The sequence below is a fragment of the Myotis yumanensis genome, unplaced genomic scaffold, assembly GCF_028538775.1.
Source record: "Myotis yumanensis isolate MYYU_CA2020_CCGP unplaced genomic scaffold, mMyoYum1.0.hap1 SCAF_16, whole genome shotgun sequence".
Classification (NCBI taxonomy): domain Eukaryota; kingdom Metazoa; phylum Chordata; class Mammalia; order Chiroptera; family Vespertilionidae; genus Myotis; species Myotis yumanensis.
The window spans coordinates 10,465,220-10,481,168 of NW_027223767.1; the positions used below are offsets into that span (position 1 = coordinate 10,465,220).

Here is a 15,949-nt window from a genome sequence, read left to right on the forward strand (position 1 = left end):
AGGCATTTCAAAGAATTTGAGAAAAGACAGTCTGTTATCTGAAGAAGCTAACAAAAGAAATTTATAGAGTGAATAATTCAGTGGTGAGTTAAATAAGAGGAGAGGCTTCAAGGAAGACATGATAAATCATAAGCTCAACTTAGGTGGGGCAATTCAGAAAGCAACCTATGCCATTTCATAGTTCACATCCATATGCCAACAGACAAGCAGCTCAATCAATTTACAATTGCCACATCCGCTCTCAAATCACTATTATTATAGTATCTCCGATGATCTTAAAGTGGTACATGATGTTCATTCATGTAAAGTATTTCCTCTCTAAAGTCAGCTTCTTTGCTTGTTTGGTAGGAACTTGAAAATGCAGAATTGTTAAATATAATCAGCACATATTAGCAAAGCAGTTATACTGAGGATTATTGTGTGAGTGTGAAGATGTGCACACACATGTGTAAAGCCTGCATATAACGTATACAGAATTTGACATATCATTTATATGTGGAGGGTCATTAAAAGGGGAGTTTGCATATAAAGAATAATAGCATTGTCTCTAATAGATCAGTCTACACTGATATTTCTGTGTCATTTCAGAGAAGCATTATTCTGCATCCAGTACAACATCCGCGCCTTCATGAACGTCAAGCACTGGCCCTGGATGAAGCTCTTCTTCAAGATCAAGCCCCTCCTCAAGAGTGCGGAGACCGAGAAGGAGATGGCCACCATGAAGGAAGAGTTCCAGAAGACCAAGGATGAACTGGCCAAGTCGGAGGCAAAGAGGAAGGAGCTGGAGGAAAAGATGGTCACTCTCTTAAAAGAGAAGAATGACCTGCAACTCCAGGTTCAATCTGTGAGTACCCCATATTCTGAACGTACCATGTCACTGAAGCTTTTCTAGAATTCACACATACTTTGGATTTACAAATAACCTTTTCTTGAAAAAGAAAATCTCAACTTGCCCTTTAGTATTTCATTTAACTTACAATATTCCTATGAGAAAGGTGCAATTACTTCCAAATTACAAATAGAAAAGAAAAGATCGAAGAATGCATTTACATGTCACAAATTTCACATGAAGAAAGTAGTTTAAAGGCAAGCCCCCAAATTTCATTTTATCCGTTTGCCTTGCCTGCTTTATCCCAGCCTTAAAATATAGCTCTATTTTCTAAATACAAGAGTAGAGACTGTATTTAAATTCAAGAAACACAGTATTCTTATTCCTCTTTGTATCTCTTTTCCTCAGCTCCTTTCCCTCCTCAAGATTTAGCTCAATGAATTTATCTGGGTACTTGACCTACACTACCAGGGTATAAGGTAGAGGGAAGGGCCCTCTACAATTCTTCCTTTGATACAGATGCTGAGTTCTTAAAGCTTCTGTTTATTAATTCAGGAAGTAGCTATAACCAGAGTGGGGATAGGTTTGGCACCTACACTCTGGCTGAACACAATTTTACTTGATCCAACAAGCCCAAGGATGTCATGAAGAAACTTGTGAAGATAATAGTTTTCCTAAAATTTTTAAGCTATTTTCAACTTTTCCTTCTCATAACTTTACTTATACGAAAGTTATAGTTTCCCAAAAGCATAGGATCAGTCTCTTCATCTTAACCTCTTTGATAGGTATTATCATCAGTCAGTGATTAGTTATTGAGTGTATCACTGTTAAAAATAGATGCAAAGAAACCCTGGGAAATCCCCATTATCATCCATTTAAGCCAGAGGTGGGGAACATCCTATAAGGCCTGCAAAATCATTTGGTCAGGTCTTGCCAAGTCATTTAAGGATGAGTTAATTAAAAGTTTAACCAAATATAGCAGGCTAATTTTTAAGTTGATAATTTTTTATGGCCCATGAATGATGTTAGAAATATCCAAATGGCCCTTGGCAGATTCCCCACCCCTGATTTAAGCATTTAAAACTTAAGATAAATAAAACAAACACCAAAAAAAAAAAAAAGAAATTCCCCAGGCCAGTGTAATCTAATAAATTAGTGGCTTAACTGATTTTCATTTGAGTCCTTTAGTAACTTATAAAAATGTCATTGAACTATATGAGTTTTTAAAATTATATCTTCTTATATATTCTAAAATTTATTCTGAGGCTAAGGTAACTCTTAAAATGGAAATGAAATTTTTGGATAATTATAGCAATGTAATGGACTATCAAGGTTTTGAGTGCATAAAAATGCTTCATGGAAATAGGCCTAACATAGGTCTTTTTCTTTTCTTTTTTAAATTCAGTCTACTAACTAGTTGCTTGAGGTGAGTAGGCAATGCTCAAAAACAAAAATAAACTATTTAACTAAGTCAAAAATCTTTGAATATTACAGCTGAAATGCTCTTAGCAATCATTTCTCCTAATCCCCTTATTACATCTATTCTACACTAATAAAAGACAAACATGCAAATTGACCATACCTTTGCTACACCTTAAGCCATGCCCACCAGCCAATCAGAGCGACTATATGCAAATTAACCCAACCAAGATGGCGGCCGGCAGCCATGGAGCTGAAGCAAGCAGGAGGCTTGGTTGCCCCAGTGATGGAGGAAGCCAAGCTTCCCGCCTGCCGGGGCCAGCTCTGAGCTCCACTCAAGGCAACAAAGTTTCAATTATAGAAGATAAATAAATCCCAGATACCTGCTTTCAGCCAACCGTGGCCACAGAAGCGAGCAGAAGGCTTGGGTTAACCCTGGCACTGGAGGAAGCTAAGCTTCCCACCCGCCCTGGCCGGCTCTGAGCTCCACTCAAGGCTACAAAGTTTCAATTATAGAAGGTAAATAAATCCCAGAATAAAAAAAAAGAAAAGAAAAAAAGGAGAGGCTAGGAGCTTCTGTCGCCAGGGGGGTTGGCCAGCCTGAAAATGGCCCTCAGCCCCTCACCAGACTGGCCAGGCACCCCAGTGGGAACCCCCCCACCCTAAAGGGGGTGTGGCCAGCCTGAAAACAGCCATCAGCCCCTCACCCAGGCTGGCCAAATCTCCATAGGGTGAAGGTCCCCACTGGGAGGGGCTTGACCAGCCTGCAAACAGCCATCAGCCCCTCACCCAGGCTGGCCAGGCATCCCAGTGGGGACCCCCACCCTGAAGGGGGTGTGACCAGCCTGCAAAAAGCCATCAGCCCCTTGCCCAGGCTGGCCAGGCACCCCAGCGGTTCCCCCACCCTGATCTGGGACACCCTTCAGAGCAAACCAGCCAGCCCCCACCCATGCACCAGGCCTCTATCCTATAAGAGTAAAAGGGTAATATGCAAACTGATCCTAACAGCAGAAAGATTGGGAATGACTGGTCACTATGACACACACTGACCACCAGGGGGCAGATGCTCAATGCAGGAGCTGTCCCCTGGTGGTCAGTGTGCTCCCACAGGGGGAGCTCTGCTCAGCCACAAGCCAGGCTGATGGCTGCCAGCACAGCGGTGGTGGCTGGAGCCTCTCCTGCCTCCTCAGCAGCACTATGGATGTTCGACTGCAGCTTAGGTCTGCTCCCTGCTAGTAAGTGGACATCCCCCAAGGGCTGCTGGGCTGCCAGAGGGATGTCTGACTGCCAACTTGGGCCCGATCCCCCAGGGAGCAGGCCTAAGCCAGCAGGTGGACATCCTCCAAGGTGTCCCAGACTGCAAGAGGGTATAGGCCAGGCTGAGGGACCCCCACGAGTGCACAATTTTTGTGCACCGGGCCTCTAGTATATATATAAAAGTCTAAGCAACCAAACAACCAATGACTGGTCGACTGGTCACTATGACACACTCTGACCACCAGGGGGCAGATGCTCAACACACAGAATCGGGCTCCCTCCTGTCTGGATTGGGCCTGAAGGGATTGGGCCCAAAACGACTATCTGACATCCCCCAAGGGGTCCTGGATTCTGAGAGGGTGCAGGCCAGGCCAAGGAACCCCACTGGTGCAGGAATCCATGCACCGGGCCCCTAGTATAATATAATTGAACATAAGAGGAATAAAGCAATAAAGATCATACATATGCAGGCAAATTTGGGACAAGAACCCAAGCTTCCTTTGGTTCTTCCACTCTTTTACACAATGCTTTCTAAAATAGTCAATTTCTTCAGTCCACTCATTTGCAGACTAATTTGCTTCTAAATCTATAGTCTTACTTCTAATTAGCTGCATTTCTCCAGGACATGTAATAATATTCAATTAAGTTTAATTTATATTCATTCTGAAAAATTCATCAAAATGCAGTGAACAATGCTATTTTGTGAAAACAACAAGTTCCAAATAAGTAACAAGTTCTCTAAGTATCTCACTGAATCTCCTCCCCACAGGAAGCAGACAGCTTAGCTGATGCAGAGGAAAGGTGTGAGCAACTGATTAAAAACAAAATCCAGCTGGAGGCCAAAATCAAAGAGGTGACTGAGAGAGCCGAGGATGAGGAAGAGATCAATGCTGAGCTGACGGCCAAGAAGAGGAAACTGGAAGACGAATGTTCAGAACTGAAAAAAGACATCGATGACCTTGAGCTGACACTGGCCAAGGTTGAAAAGGAAAAGCATGCCACAGAGAACAAAGTATGAGACATATTCTGCTATACCCTATAGAGGTTCTACCATCCAATTAGCTGCTTTATAGTAGAGACAATCTCTTCCTTGACCTTCTAGGTGAAAAACCTCACAGAAGAGATGGCAGGACTGGATGAAATCATAGCTAAGCTGACCAAGGAGAAGAAGGCCCTCCAAGAGGCCCACCAGCAGACGCTGGATGACCTGCAGGCAGAAGAGGACAAAGTCAACACCCTGACCAAAGCTAAAACCAAGCTAGAGCAGCAAGTGGATGATGTCAGTGTATTTTTAATAAACATTTGAAAGATTTTTAATATACTTTCAATTTTCAACAAATTTTACTTTCTCATTAGCTTGAAGGGTCTCTGGAGCAAGAAAAGAAACTTCGAATGGATCTAGAAAGAGCAAAGAGGAAACTGGAGGGTGACCTAAAATTGGCCCAAGAATCCACAATGGATACAGAAAATGACAAACAGCAACTTGATGAAAAGCTTAAAAAGTAGGAACTTCAGAAAAAAACCCTATGTGATATCATCATCAAATTCATATGGGTCCTAATATGTCTTCTTCTTTCTTAAGGAAAGAATTTGAAATCAGCAATCTGCTAAGCAAAATTGAAGATGAGCAAGCAGTAGAAATTCAACTCCAGAAAAAGATCAAAGAGTTACAGGTGAGTCATCTCACCTCCTTTTTTCTGTACCCTCCCCCCCCCAAAAAAAACCAACCCTGAAATTGATATTAATGTATGTTAATGTGCTTGTGTCACTCCCAGGCCCGTACTGAGGAGCTGGAGGAGGAAATCGAGGCAGAGAGGGCCTCTCGGGCCAAAGCAGAGAAGCAGCGCTCGGACCTCTCCCGGGAACTGGAGGAGATCAGCGAGCGGCTGGAGGAAGCTGGTGGGGCAACTTCAGCCCAGGTTGAGATGAACAAGAAGCGGGAGGCTGAGTTCCAGAAAATGCGCAGGGACCTGGAGGAAGCCACCCTGCAGCACGAAGCCACAGCAGCCACCCTGAGGAAGAAGCACGCGGACAGTATGGCTGAACTTGGGGAGCAGATAGACAACCTGCAGAGGGTCAAGCAGAAACTGGAGAAGGAGAAGAGTGAGCTGAAGATGGAGATCGATGACCTTAGCAGTAACTCAGAGGCTATTTCCAAAGCCAAGGTACCCAATACTGTCTCTAAATGATGTTAATAACCTACTAGAACACCCATTGTTCCTTGTCATTAAACACTGTTTGCAAGAAGTTTATAGCACTAATCTAATATTTTCTATTCTAATATATTCCATTCTATTTCATTTTTAAAATGCTGGATTTAACCTGTTAAGATTATTTCAAAATCCATTTTAATATCAATCTTGGGATAGATGAATGGGCTCCAACAATGACCTCTTTAGGGACACTATGCACTCACCATGCTTGAACCCCAGCATGTTCCACAGAGTTGGTGCCATAACCTTCTACTCACACAACATGAATTTATTCACTGGAAAAATATTATAAGAATCAAGTTTTAACTTACTTTACTGTATACAATGTCTCCTCCGTCACTGCCACATGTACACAGGGAAACCTTGAAAAGATGTGCCGCACACTAGAAGATCAACTGAGTGAACTTAAGACTAAGGAAGAAGAGCAGCAGCGGCTGATCAACGACCTGACGGCTCAGAGAGCTCGCCTGCAGACGGAATCAGGTAAAGACCTTTCTCTGAATCCTGAAACTTTGCACTAGATAAAAGCGATTCCAGGGATTCTTAATAAATAGCAATACTTCCATTTTAGAGTGGACTAAGCAAACTATCAGAATTTGCTCAGCAGGTCAGAAAGAAAAAAATAAGCAAGAATCAGCAAGCAAGTTTACTTGTTACACTCCTGTGGCAACTCTGCCCTTTCAACTCGTTCTAACCAGTTCTAAAATACTTAGAGGCATATATTTGATATGTACAAATATAAATATAAAAGCATTAGGCCAATTTTTAACACCATTAACAAATCCCTTTACTCATATTATTCTTAGGTGAATATTCTCGACAATTAGATGAGAAAGATGCTTTAGTCTCTCAGCTTTCAAGGAGCAAACAAGCATCTAGTCAGCAGATTGAAGACATGAAACGTCAGCTAGAAGAAGAAACTAAAGTGAGTTTTACCTAAGATCTTCTTGGCTAATCATATCTACACATGTCCAGTTAGGTTCTATTCCGAATGTGTAAATTAAATATCAATGAATAAATGAGTTTAAGTCACTGACTCGTATTTCTGCAGGCCAAGAACGCCCTGGCCCACGCCCTGCAGTCCTCCCGCCACGACTGTGACCTGCTGCGGGAACAGTATGAGGAGGAGCAGGAAGCCAAGGCTGAGCTGCAGAGGGCGCTGTCCAAGGCCAACAGCGAGGTTGCCCAGTGGAGGACCAAGTATGAGACGGACGCCATCCAGCGCACGGAGGAGCTGGAGGAGGCCAAGTATGTACAGTGAATTCTGGGGGAGGAGTTGCCCAACTCAGCAACTCCCAGAAGCAGTTGTGAGGACATTGATGACAATGGAAACACAACATAGCAGAAGCTAACATTTACTGAGTGCATACTACGTGTCAAGTACTATAAATACATTAGCTCATTTAGTTTTCATAGCAACATTATTATTCTTATCCCATTAGAGATGAGGAAATTGAAGCTGTGAGAGGTTAACTAACTAATCCAAGGGCATATGATTAATAAATGGTGCAGCTAGGATTAGAACCAGATATTCTGATTCCAGAGCCCACCGGTAAGCATTGCAGTAGAAAGAGATAGCTCTTAAAACTCATGTTAGAGGCCATCCCACAATACATAATGTCCAGGATTGGTCTGAATCGAGTGAAGCCTTAGTCTGTGTACAGACAAAAGGGGACCTTCAAGTAGATCTTGGGCATCAAGGCTAACGACCTGTCTGAAACTTAAGGATGCGTACGTAGGTGGCACACAATTAGGAAATTAAAATGTAGGTGATTCAGACAGGGTGGGGGGGGGGGGGAGGGGGAGCTTGCCTTTGTTTAAACTGCATGAATTGTCCTGATTTATCCATCAACTTCTTTCTCAGGTGAGACTGTTCAACTTTGATTAGAAGAAACTGGCTATGTTTTCTTTAGAGAAAAAGTACATAAAATAAAACGGAAACTTTGAGATAAAAAAATTAATATGCTCAGTATATTCTTGTCCAATAAAATATCTAGTCAGCTCAAATACTTTTTGGAATAAGATTAAGATATAATTGATAAAATTGTCCTGGCCACACATTCTCCACAATCACACTCAATCAGAAGTCCTGACACTAAGAGCAGTCTCTAAGAATTCAACAACTTACCAAGGATTTCAATCACCATTTATCAATCTAGAACAGTGGTTCTCAACCTTGGCTGCACATTAGAATCACCTGGGAATCTTTTTAAAATCCTGATTTCTGGGCCTCCTCCTCCGGAAATTCTGTTTCTTTGTTACTAATGTTATGGCCCCACCCCATAACAAAGAAACAGAATTTCCAGAGGATGAGACCCAGAAATCAGGATTTTAAAAAGATTCCCAGGTGATTCTAATGTACAGCCAAGGTTGAGAACCACTGATCTAGAAAGCAGTTCTGGCTACCAGTTTTGAAAACCATGTTATTTGCCATGGAAACAGGACTGTGAAAGGAGGCCAAGGAGGTTATCGCTTGCACAGTCCTTAAATGCCTGGCTAACTTTTCAGGAAGAAGCTGGCCCAGCGTCTGCAGGAAGCTGAGGAGCATGTGGAAGCCGTGAACGCCAAGTGTGCCTCCCTTGAGAAGACCAAGCAGCGGCTCCAGAATGAAGTGGAGGACCTCATGCTTGATGTCGAGAGATCTAACGCTGCCTGCGCAGCCCTGGACAAGAAGCAGAGGAACTTTGACAAGGTGGCCCAGCCTGCTTAACCTTTATCAATGCTTACTTGGTCTTCCTTTCTCCTGACATTGGCTGATGATTTACTGCTTTTCAGATCTTATCAGAATGGAAACAGAAGCAGGAGGAAACTCAGGCTGAATTTGAGGCCTCCCAGAAGGAGTCCCGTTCTCTCAGCACTGAGCTGTTCAAGATCAAGAATGCCTACGAGGAATCCCTGGATCAACTTGAAACACTAAAGAGGGAGAATAAGAACTTGCAGCGTGAGTTCTCTTGAATTTCTCTACCCAACATAGCCTGACTGGACCTTTCCATGTTGCCATCAGCTCACTACTTCTCCTTTGCCTGTTCACCACAGAGGAGATTTCTGACCTCACTGAGCAGATTGCTGAAGGTGGGAAGCAAATCCATGAATTGGAGAAAATAAAGAAGCAAGTGGAACAAGAGAAATGTGACATTCAGGCTGCCTTAGAGGAAGCAGAGGTACATACTACTAGGTTGTTGGGGGTGAAAATCAAAGACAAACATCAGTGAAAACACTCAAATGGATAGTGATACTGTAAAGTATATATCTTATCATCAAGCTGGTGAGAAGTTGAACTTGTATAGCTTTATAAAGGGAATCTGGAAATAGTAATAAAAAGCGTTAAAAATGTAACTACTATGACCCATCAATTCTCTTTCTAAGAAAATAATCTTAAATGGAAGTGAAGTTTTAAACACAGAGATGTCCAATCCAAGAACAAGACTAAGAAAAGTATGGAACATTCACATGATGCAATTTTATACAGAGATTAAATATAATTAACAAAGAGAAATATTTATTGTAGATAATTTTAAAGCAATATACATGTCTGCATATACAATGTAATTTTATTATGTAGAAATACATATAAAACTAGAGGTCTGGTGCACGGATTCGTGCACTGGTGGGGTCCCTTGGCCTGGCCTGCAGGGATTGGGCCAAAACTGGCTCTCCAATATCCCCCAAGGGGTCCCGGATTGTGAGAGGGTGCAGGCCAGACTGAGGGACCCCACCAGTGCACAATCAGGGCCGGGGAGGGCTCTAGTGTGTGTCTGGCCCAGCTAGCCCAGTCTGGATCAGCCAGACCCCAGCAGCAAGTTAACTTACTGGTAGGAACGTCTGCCCCCTGGTGGTCAGTGCGCATCAAAGCGACTGGTGGATCTTTCCCTCTTCGGTCAAATGGTGAAGGGACAATTAGCATATTAGGCTTTTATATATATAGAAGATAGGAAAAAGACTAGGAAAATGCATAACATTAAAATGGTTATCTCTGAGGTCACAACATGAAGTTTTTTCCTTTGTTTTTATATATCGCCCCATGACCTACAATGAACATGTATAATGTAACCAGAAAAAACATGTTTTAAAACTGAGAATTTCTACAACAGGAATGAAAATATCACACATGAACATTTAAATCTATAAAACAGATTAAGAGCTCACATAAGTTTAATCATGTAATTTTTATTAGTACTTACATGAGAATATTGTATAATACTTTATACTTTACTAAAAGCACCTTTATTACAGAGCTGCCCTAAATAATCCAGGACTGAATAAACAAAAGAATTATTTACCTAACAGGCTCCTGGAACTATTGTATTGTACTTTGTAAAATTACATAAACTGATATTAATTAGAGTTTGTCTCACAAGAAATATATTACAAGTATTCAAGTTATTTTCCATTATTAATCGGTCACTGTTTTGTTAAGGCATCTCTTGAACATGAAGAGGGAAAGATCCTACGCATCCAGCTGGAGTTAAACCAAGTCAAGTCTGAAATTGACAGGAAAATTGCTGAAAAGGATGAGGAAATTGACCAGCTCAAGAGAAACCACGTAAGAGTGGTGGAGTCAATGCAAAGCATGCTAGATGCTGAGATCAGGAGCAGGAATGATGCTCTGAGAGTCAAAAAGAAGATGGAGGGAGATCTCAATGAGATGGAAATCCAGCTGAACCATGCCAACCGTTTGGCTGCAGAGAGCTTGAGGAACTACAGGAACACCCAAGGGATCCTGAAGGTAAATGAGTCCACATTTAACAGTTCAGATAAGTCAGGCAAGTTACTGGTCTTCCATTCCTCAAAAAACCTTCTTGTTAAACCATCCTTTTTTTTTCTTTTAACAAATTATATAGCTCATAGTATGGAGGCCACTAAATTAAATGCACATAGAATATTTTTAAAGAAATGTTTTGATATGAAAGCAAGTGTAAGACTGGCACCAAATGGCCTGAGATTGAGTTTTAGTTTTACTAGGTCCCTGATTTTAGGCAAGTTATTTAACCCTCAGAACCTGTTATTGTGAGAATCAAAGGAGACAACAGATATTAAGTACTGTGTAGAGCATATGGAAAATGTTCCATAAATGATAGACAGCAGGACTTGCACATGAAAAAAAATAACTAATGTCATAAATGGAACAGGAATCTGTCTCCTGATAAGTCTTTCTTCTGTGAGTTAGTGACATCACCATATTCATGCTTTCAAATGACAGACCTGTCATTTCCTGTTCCTGGTACCAATACATTCTCCCAGTTCATCTCCAAGAATATTCATATCCAAGGATATCCATATCCTCTTCAGAGTGTTTAAGGCCTTTTTTTACTTAACAGGACACCCAGCTACACCTGGATGACGCTCTCCGGGGCCAGGAGGACCTGAAGGAGCAGCTGGCTATGGTTGAGCGCAGAGCCAACCTGCTGCAGGCTGAGGTGGAGGAGCTGAGGGCCACTCTGGAGCAGACAGAGAGGGGCAGGAAAATCGCAGAACAGGAGCTGCTGGATGCCAGTGAGCGTGTCCAGCTCCTGCACACCCAGGTGAAACCCTCACATCAAACAAATACTGGTGTATTGTTAAGTGATGAATCAGAATTATAGCGTGAAACTACTCCATTTTTATAAAATACGATGTCCCCAAAAATGTATACACACTTTGAATGACTATAAAGAGTTTACTAACATATAGTTCATTTTCACAGTTTAAAAGAATCTATAGAAATGAATAATTTTTTTGTCAATACCTTTCAAACTGATGACAGTTCTGGTACAGTCACTGCTGATAACGCGAATCAATGGAATCACAAACATCAAGAACATTTCATTCAGTATTTGTGTGCCCTCAATTCGTCAACTGTTGCTGGTTTGGTACTGTAAACTATCTTTTATGTATCCCAGTGATTCCCAAAGTGGGCGCTACCGCCCCCCCCGGTGGGCGCTGCAGCGATCCAGGGGGGCGGTGATGGCCACAGGTGCATTTGGGGGCAATGAGTAACTGCTATTAAAATTAAAAAAAAAAATAATTTCCAGGGGCTGAGTAATATTTTTTCTGGAAAGGGGGCGATAGGCCAAATAAGTTTGGGAACCACTGATGTATCCCCATAAAAAAGTCTAGTGGACAAATTTTCTTTGTTTGAAGTTTAGTCCTGCTTCACACATTATTTCAAATCAGTTAAACCTGAAGAGGAGTGAAAATTAAGCAAGTTATCAACTGTTAAAGTGTGTATACATTTTGGGGAGGGGACAGCCTGTGTCCCCCCAAAAAATGTATATACACTTTGCATAATTATAAAGGCAGTGTTTGAATTTCAACTGCGTCTTCAAACTTCTAGTAACATTTTAGGATGAATTTCCTTTGTTCAAAGCTTAGTCTGGCTCAAAAGAAAAGAAAAAAAAACATCAATTGAGCTATCAGCTGTTAAAGTGTGTATACATGTTTTTGGAATATGAAAATATATATATTATGGATGGGCAATATAACTAAAATATTAACTGCAGTTATCTTGGTGTGCAGTGTTACAAATATTTTATATGTGTGTTCCTATTTGTAATATTTAGATTTTCTACCATCCAAAAAGAGGGCATTACATTTATTTAAAAATAAGGTTTGGTTCTTTATTTTGAAAACCATAATGTGGACTAATCATGAACAAAGATATCTGTTGACTCCAATATGTGGAAATGTTCCTTGCATCATTTCCCATCAGGGGCACGTCAGCATTTAGCTTGTTGTGTTTACTGTCTCTGTGCTTTGCAGGATGTTTAGTATCCCTGACTTGCCCAGAGAGTAAATGCAGTAGCACCCCTTAGTCATTTTGACAACCAAATATTTCCAAGTACCCATTAAGGTAGTAAGTAGTGCTTCCCTTTGAGAACCAGGGATTAATATTTTAAGAAAATGTTTTTGTAAGAGTAATCCAGCATTCCCCAAGGGACCAAAGCATGAAAGTTCTCAGAGAATAGATTCCTTCCAACTCCCAGTACCACATTCACAAAAAGAATTTATTCTTTTCTAATATTTCCAACCTTTTATGGTACAGTATGAGTGATGTCCAGTGGAAATATAACTGAGAGAGCACTTAACTTACAGACATTCTTAAATCTCAGAACTCCTTATGCATAAATCAGGTGGACCTTGGGCAATGGTGGAAGCAGGGGGGAGCTCCAATCTTGTAAATAATTATTTTGCACTGAACAAATATTTAAAGTGTATTGAAATGTTGCTATTAGTCCCTTGCATGAGCCAACAAGTAAGACATTTATAAAATCCCAAGAGGGCAAACTGTAAAGCTTGCTAATTCCCACTATTTTTACAGAACACCAGCCTGATCAACACCAAGAAGAAATTAGAAAACGATGTTTCACAACTCCAGAGTGAAGTGGAAGAAGTCATTCAAGAATCCCGCAACGCAGAAGAGAAAGCCAAGAAGGCCATCACTGATGTAAGATGAGCATTTGTTTTACTGACACACATTTGCTACCTGCCATTACCAGGTTTCCTTATTTTCTTTACTTATATGCTAATTAGGCGGCCATGATGGCCGAGGAGCTGAAGAAGGAGCAGGACACCAGTGCCCACCTGGAGCGGATGAAGAAGAACCTGGAGCAGACGGTGAAGGACCTGCAGCACCGTCTGGATGAGGCTGAGCAGCTGGCCCTGAAGGGTGGGAAGAAGCAGATCCAGAAACTGGAGGCCAGAGTGGGTATCTCAATCTCTCCAAATCTGGGAAGGGAAAAAGGGCACTGCCCCTATGCATCTCTCTTCCTTCATATTGACTGACTCCTATCCTTGTCCTGGGGCTGGGGACATCCACCTAGTACCTTCAGTAGGGTCCTGAGCTCATTAATATCTTCCAAGACTGACCTGTAGGTATCTTTCTCGGTTGCAGGTACGTGAGCTTGAAGGAGAAGTTGAAAATGAACAGAAACGCAATGCTGAGGCTGTTAAAGGTTTGCGGAAACATGAGAGAAGAGTAAAGGAACTTTCCTACCAGGTAAGGGAATAGCTTTCTAGAATATCCAGACTTCCTGCCCAGTGGGAAATTGGAAACCTGGTGACAATCTATGTGTCACTCACAAATAGACACATTAACTTGGTGCATATAAGAGGCAAATGACACAGGTGCTTGTCACAGCCATATACTAAGCTTGGAAAATCAGGAAAGCTTTTAGATAATAACGTAAGAGTATAGGTTTTAAAGCCAGATAAGTGGGTATTAGCTCTAATTTGGCCTCTCTTATTTTTTAAACTTGGGTAGATTACTTAACACTCTAAACCTTAGTTTCATGACCTATAATGTAGAGTAATAACATCTACTCTCCAAGGTAGGAAGATAAGAATTAGAAAAGATGTTTACAAGGTGGGGCAAAAGTAGGTTTACAGTTGTGAGTACACAAAATACAGTTTATCCTTGTATTATTATTTCTAAATTGTTGTATTGTTTTTCATATGAACAACTATAAACCTACTTTTGTCCCACCCTGTATAATTACCTAATACAGTGCCTGCAAATCTGGACATTTAGTAAGAGTGGTGACTGCTATTATGAAGAACGCCTCAGAGTTTAACACTTTTACCCCAGGCCCACTGCCATCATACCAGAGTGATTTATTTTACCACCTATTGTAGAGTTATTTCGCGGGGTTGAATGCAAATCATTTTTTCAAACTTGCAGACTGAGGAGGACCGCAAGAATGTTCTCAGGCTGCAGGACTTGGTAGACAAATTACAGGCGAAGGTGAAATCCTATAAGAGACAAGCTGAGGAGGCTGTAAGTATCTTTAAGCCTTTGTAGAAGAAAAAAATGGGGGGGGAGAAAATAGAGGAGATGTTTTTATTATTAAACAATTTGTAAGGTTTGTGGGGGGAGGGGTGGGGGAAAGTTCTAACTAACCCACCTTACTTGATAACTGTAAAGAATATATAGCAGAAACTTTAACACCATAGTAAGTATTCCTCCCCCTCTAGAAATGCACACACTCAGGTGTTTTCAAAGGCCAAACTTAGATCTTTTACCCCAGCTGACTTATCCGCTCACTACCAGTATCATCATCAAGGGCTCCTCTCTCCACATGGCTATAGCAGTAAGGACATGTCAGAAGATCCTCCAGTTTCCCTTTGCCTAGTTTTTTTCCATTCTTCCAAATGCAGTGTGGTAGGCAAGAAGTAGGTAGGAAGTCAGGAAAGGAAGGAAGGAAGGGAGAGGCACAAATGGTACTAAGTCCAACCAACAGAGGCATACTTTCTTCCCAGCCCCCCTTTTCTCCTTTCTCTCTATTCCAGAGTAAAAACAGATGGCTAAAAAGTTTTAAGTGGGGTTTTCCCAAAGTTATCATCTGGCCTGACATTTACTTACTAAATTCTGTAATGGAGGGTAACTGGGTCTCTCTCTTCCTCTTTTCCACCCAACCCATACATCATAAATGGATTTCACGTTTATATAGGTTTGATATAATAAGTTGTCCCTTCCATTTCAAAACGGTTTCTTCTTTTATTCTTTAAAGTAAAAAATATAATTGAAGTTATAAATTCTGTCCATATCTGAAGTCAGACATGGCAAACTGAACATAAGAAGGCAATAGCTGAGTTGAAGAAATAACCCTGTTTGGTAAAAAGTGCAATAAGAACCACAAAGTCTAATTCTCACATTTTCTCTCTATTCTCAGGAGGAACAATCCAACGCTAATCTTGCTAAATTCCGCAAGCTCCAGCACGAGCTGGAAGAGGCCGAGGAGCGGGCTGACATCGCCGAGTCCCAGGTCAACAAGCTGCGGGTGAAGAGCCGCGAGGTTCACACAAGAGTCATAAGTGAAGAGTGATCCCTGATGCTATGGAATGACTGAAGAGAGGCACAAAATGTGCTATTTTTGGTCACTTATTTTATGATGTTTATTTTCCCCTTAATGTTGAGTAAATAAAAATTACAGTAAACTTATAAATTAAACATTGTCATTTTTATTTCCAAAATTATTTGCTCTTATATACAGTTCTCACCTAGCTATTATTTTTAATTCTTTGCAGAGTATTCAATGTTCTGTACTTCCATCAGCATCCAGCATCACCTTTCTCACCACTCCCACCATATAATTATCTTTTGCTCATCTTGATCTCATTAAATCTCTAGATTATTAAAAATTACTAAGGAAAAGACTCCCTGAAACTGCCCCTTCAGACAGAACCCATTCATTTATCCACTCCACAAATAGTTATTGAGTATCTACTATGTGCCAGGCACTGTTCTAAGTTCTGT

General features: G+C 41.2%; 1 protein-coding gene across 1 annotated transcript in view; it reads left to right on the forward strand.

Annotated features, from left to right (window-relative positions):
- Positions 1-15,591, forward strand: part of LOC138994806 (myosin-8) — a 32,377-nt gene extending 16,786 nt beyond the window's left edge. Inside the window, exons 20-38 of the mRNA XM_070394984.1 lie at positions 589-844; positions 4,275-4,517; positions 4,608-4,784; positions 4,862-5,007; positions 5,088-5,178; positions 5,281-5,670; positions 6,075-6,201; positions 6,525-6,643; positions 6,770-6,966; positions 8,227-8,410; positions 8,494-8,659; positions 8,755-8,879; positions 10,136-10,444; positions 11,037-11,240; positions 13,016-13,141; positions 13,228-13,398; positions 13,589-13,693; positions 14,375-14,470; positions 15,366-15,591. Coding sequence (XP_070251085.1) covers positions 589-844; positions 4,275-4,517; positions 4,608-4,784; positions 4,862-5,007; positions 5,088-5,178; positions 5,281-5,670; positions 6,075-6,201; positions 6,525-6,643; positions 6,770-6,966; positions 8,227-8,410; positions 8,494-8,659; positions 8,755-8,879; positions 10,136-10,444; positions 11,037-11,240; positions 13,016-13,141; positions 13,228-13,398; positions 13,589-13,693; positions 14,375-14,470; positions 15,366-15,518 — 3,385 coding nt within the window. The 3' untranslated portion in view covers positions 15,519-15,591. The remainder of the gene's footprint in view (positions 1-588; positions 845-4,274; positions 4,518-4,607; positions 4,785-4,861; positions 5,008-5,087; positions 5,179-5,280; positions 5,671-6,074; positions 6,202-6,524; positions 6,644-6,769; positions 6,967-8,226; positions 8,411-8,493; positions 8,660-8,754; positions 8,880-10,135; positions 10,445-11,036; positions 11,241-13,015; positions 13,142-13,227; positions 13,399-13,588; positions 13,694-14,374; positions 14,471-15,365) is intronic.
- Positions 15,592-15,949: the final 358 nt, after the last annotated feature.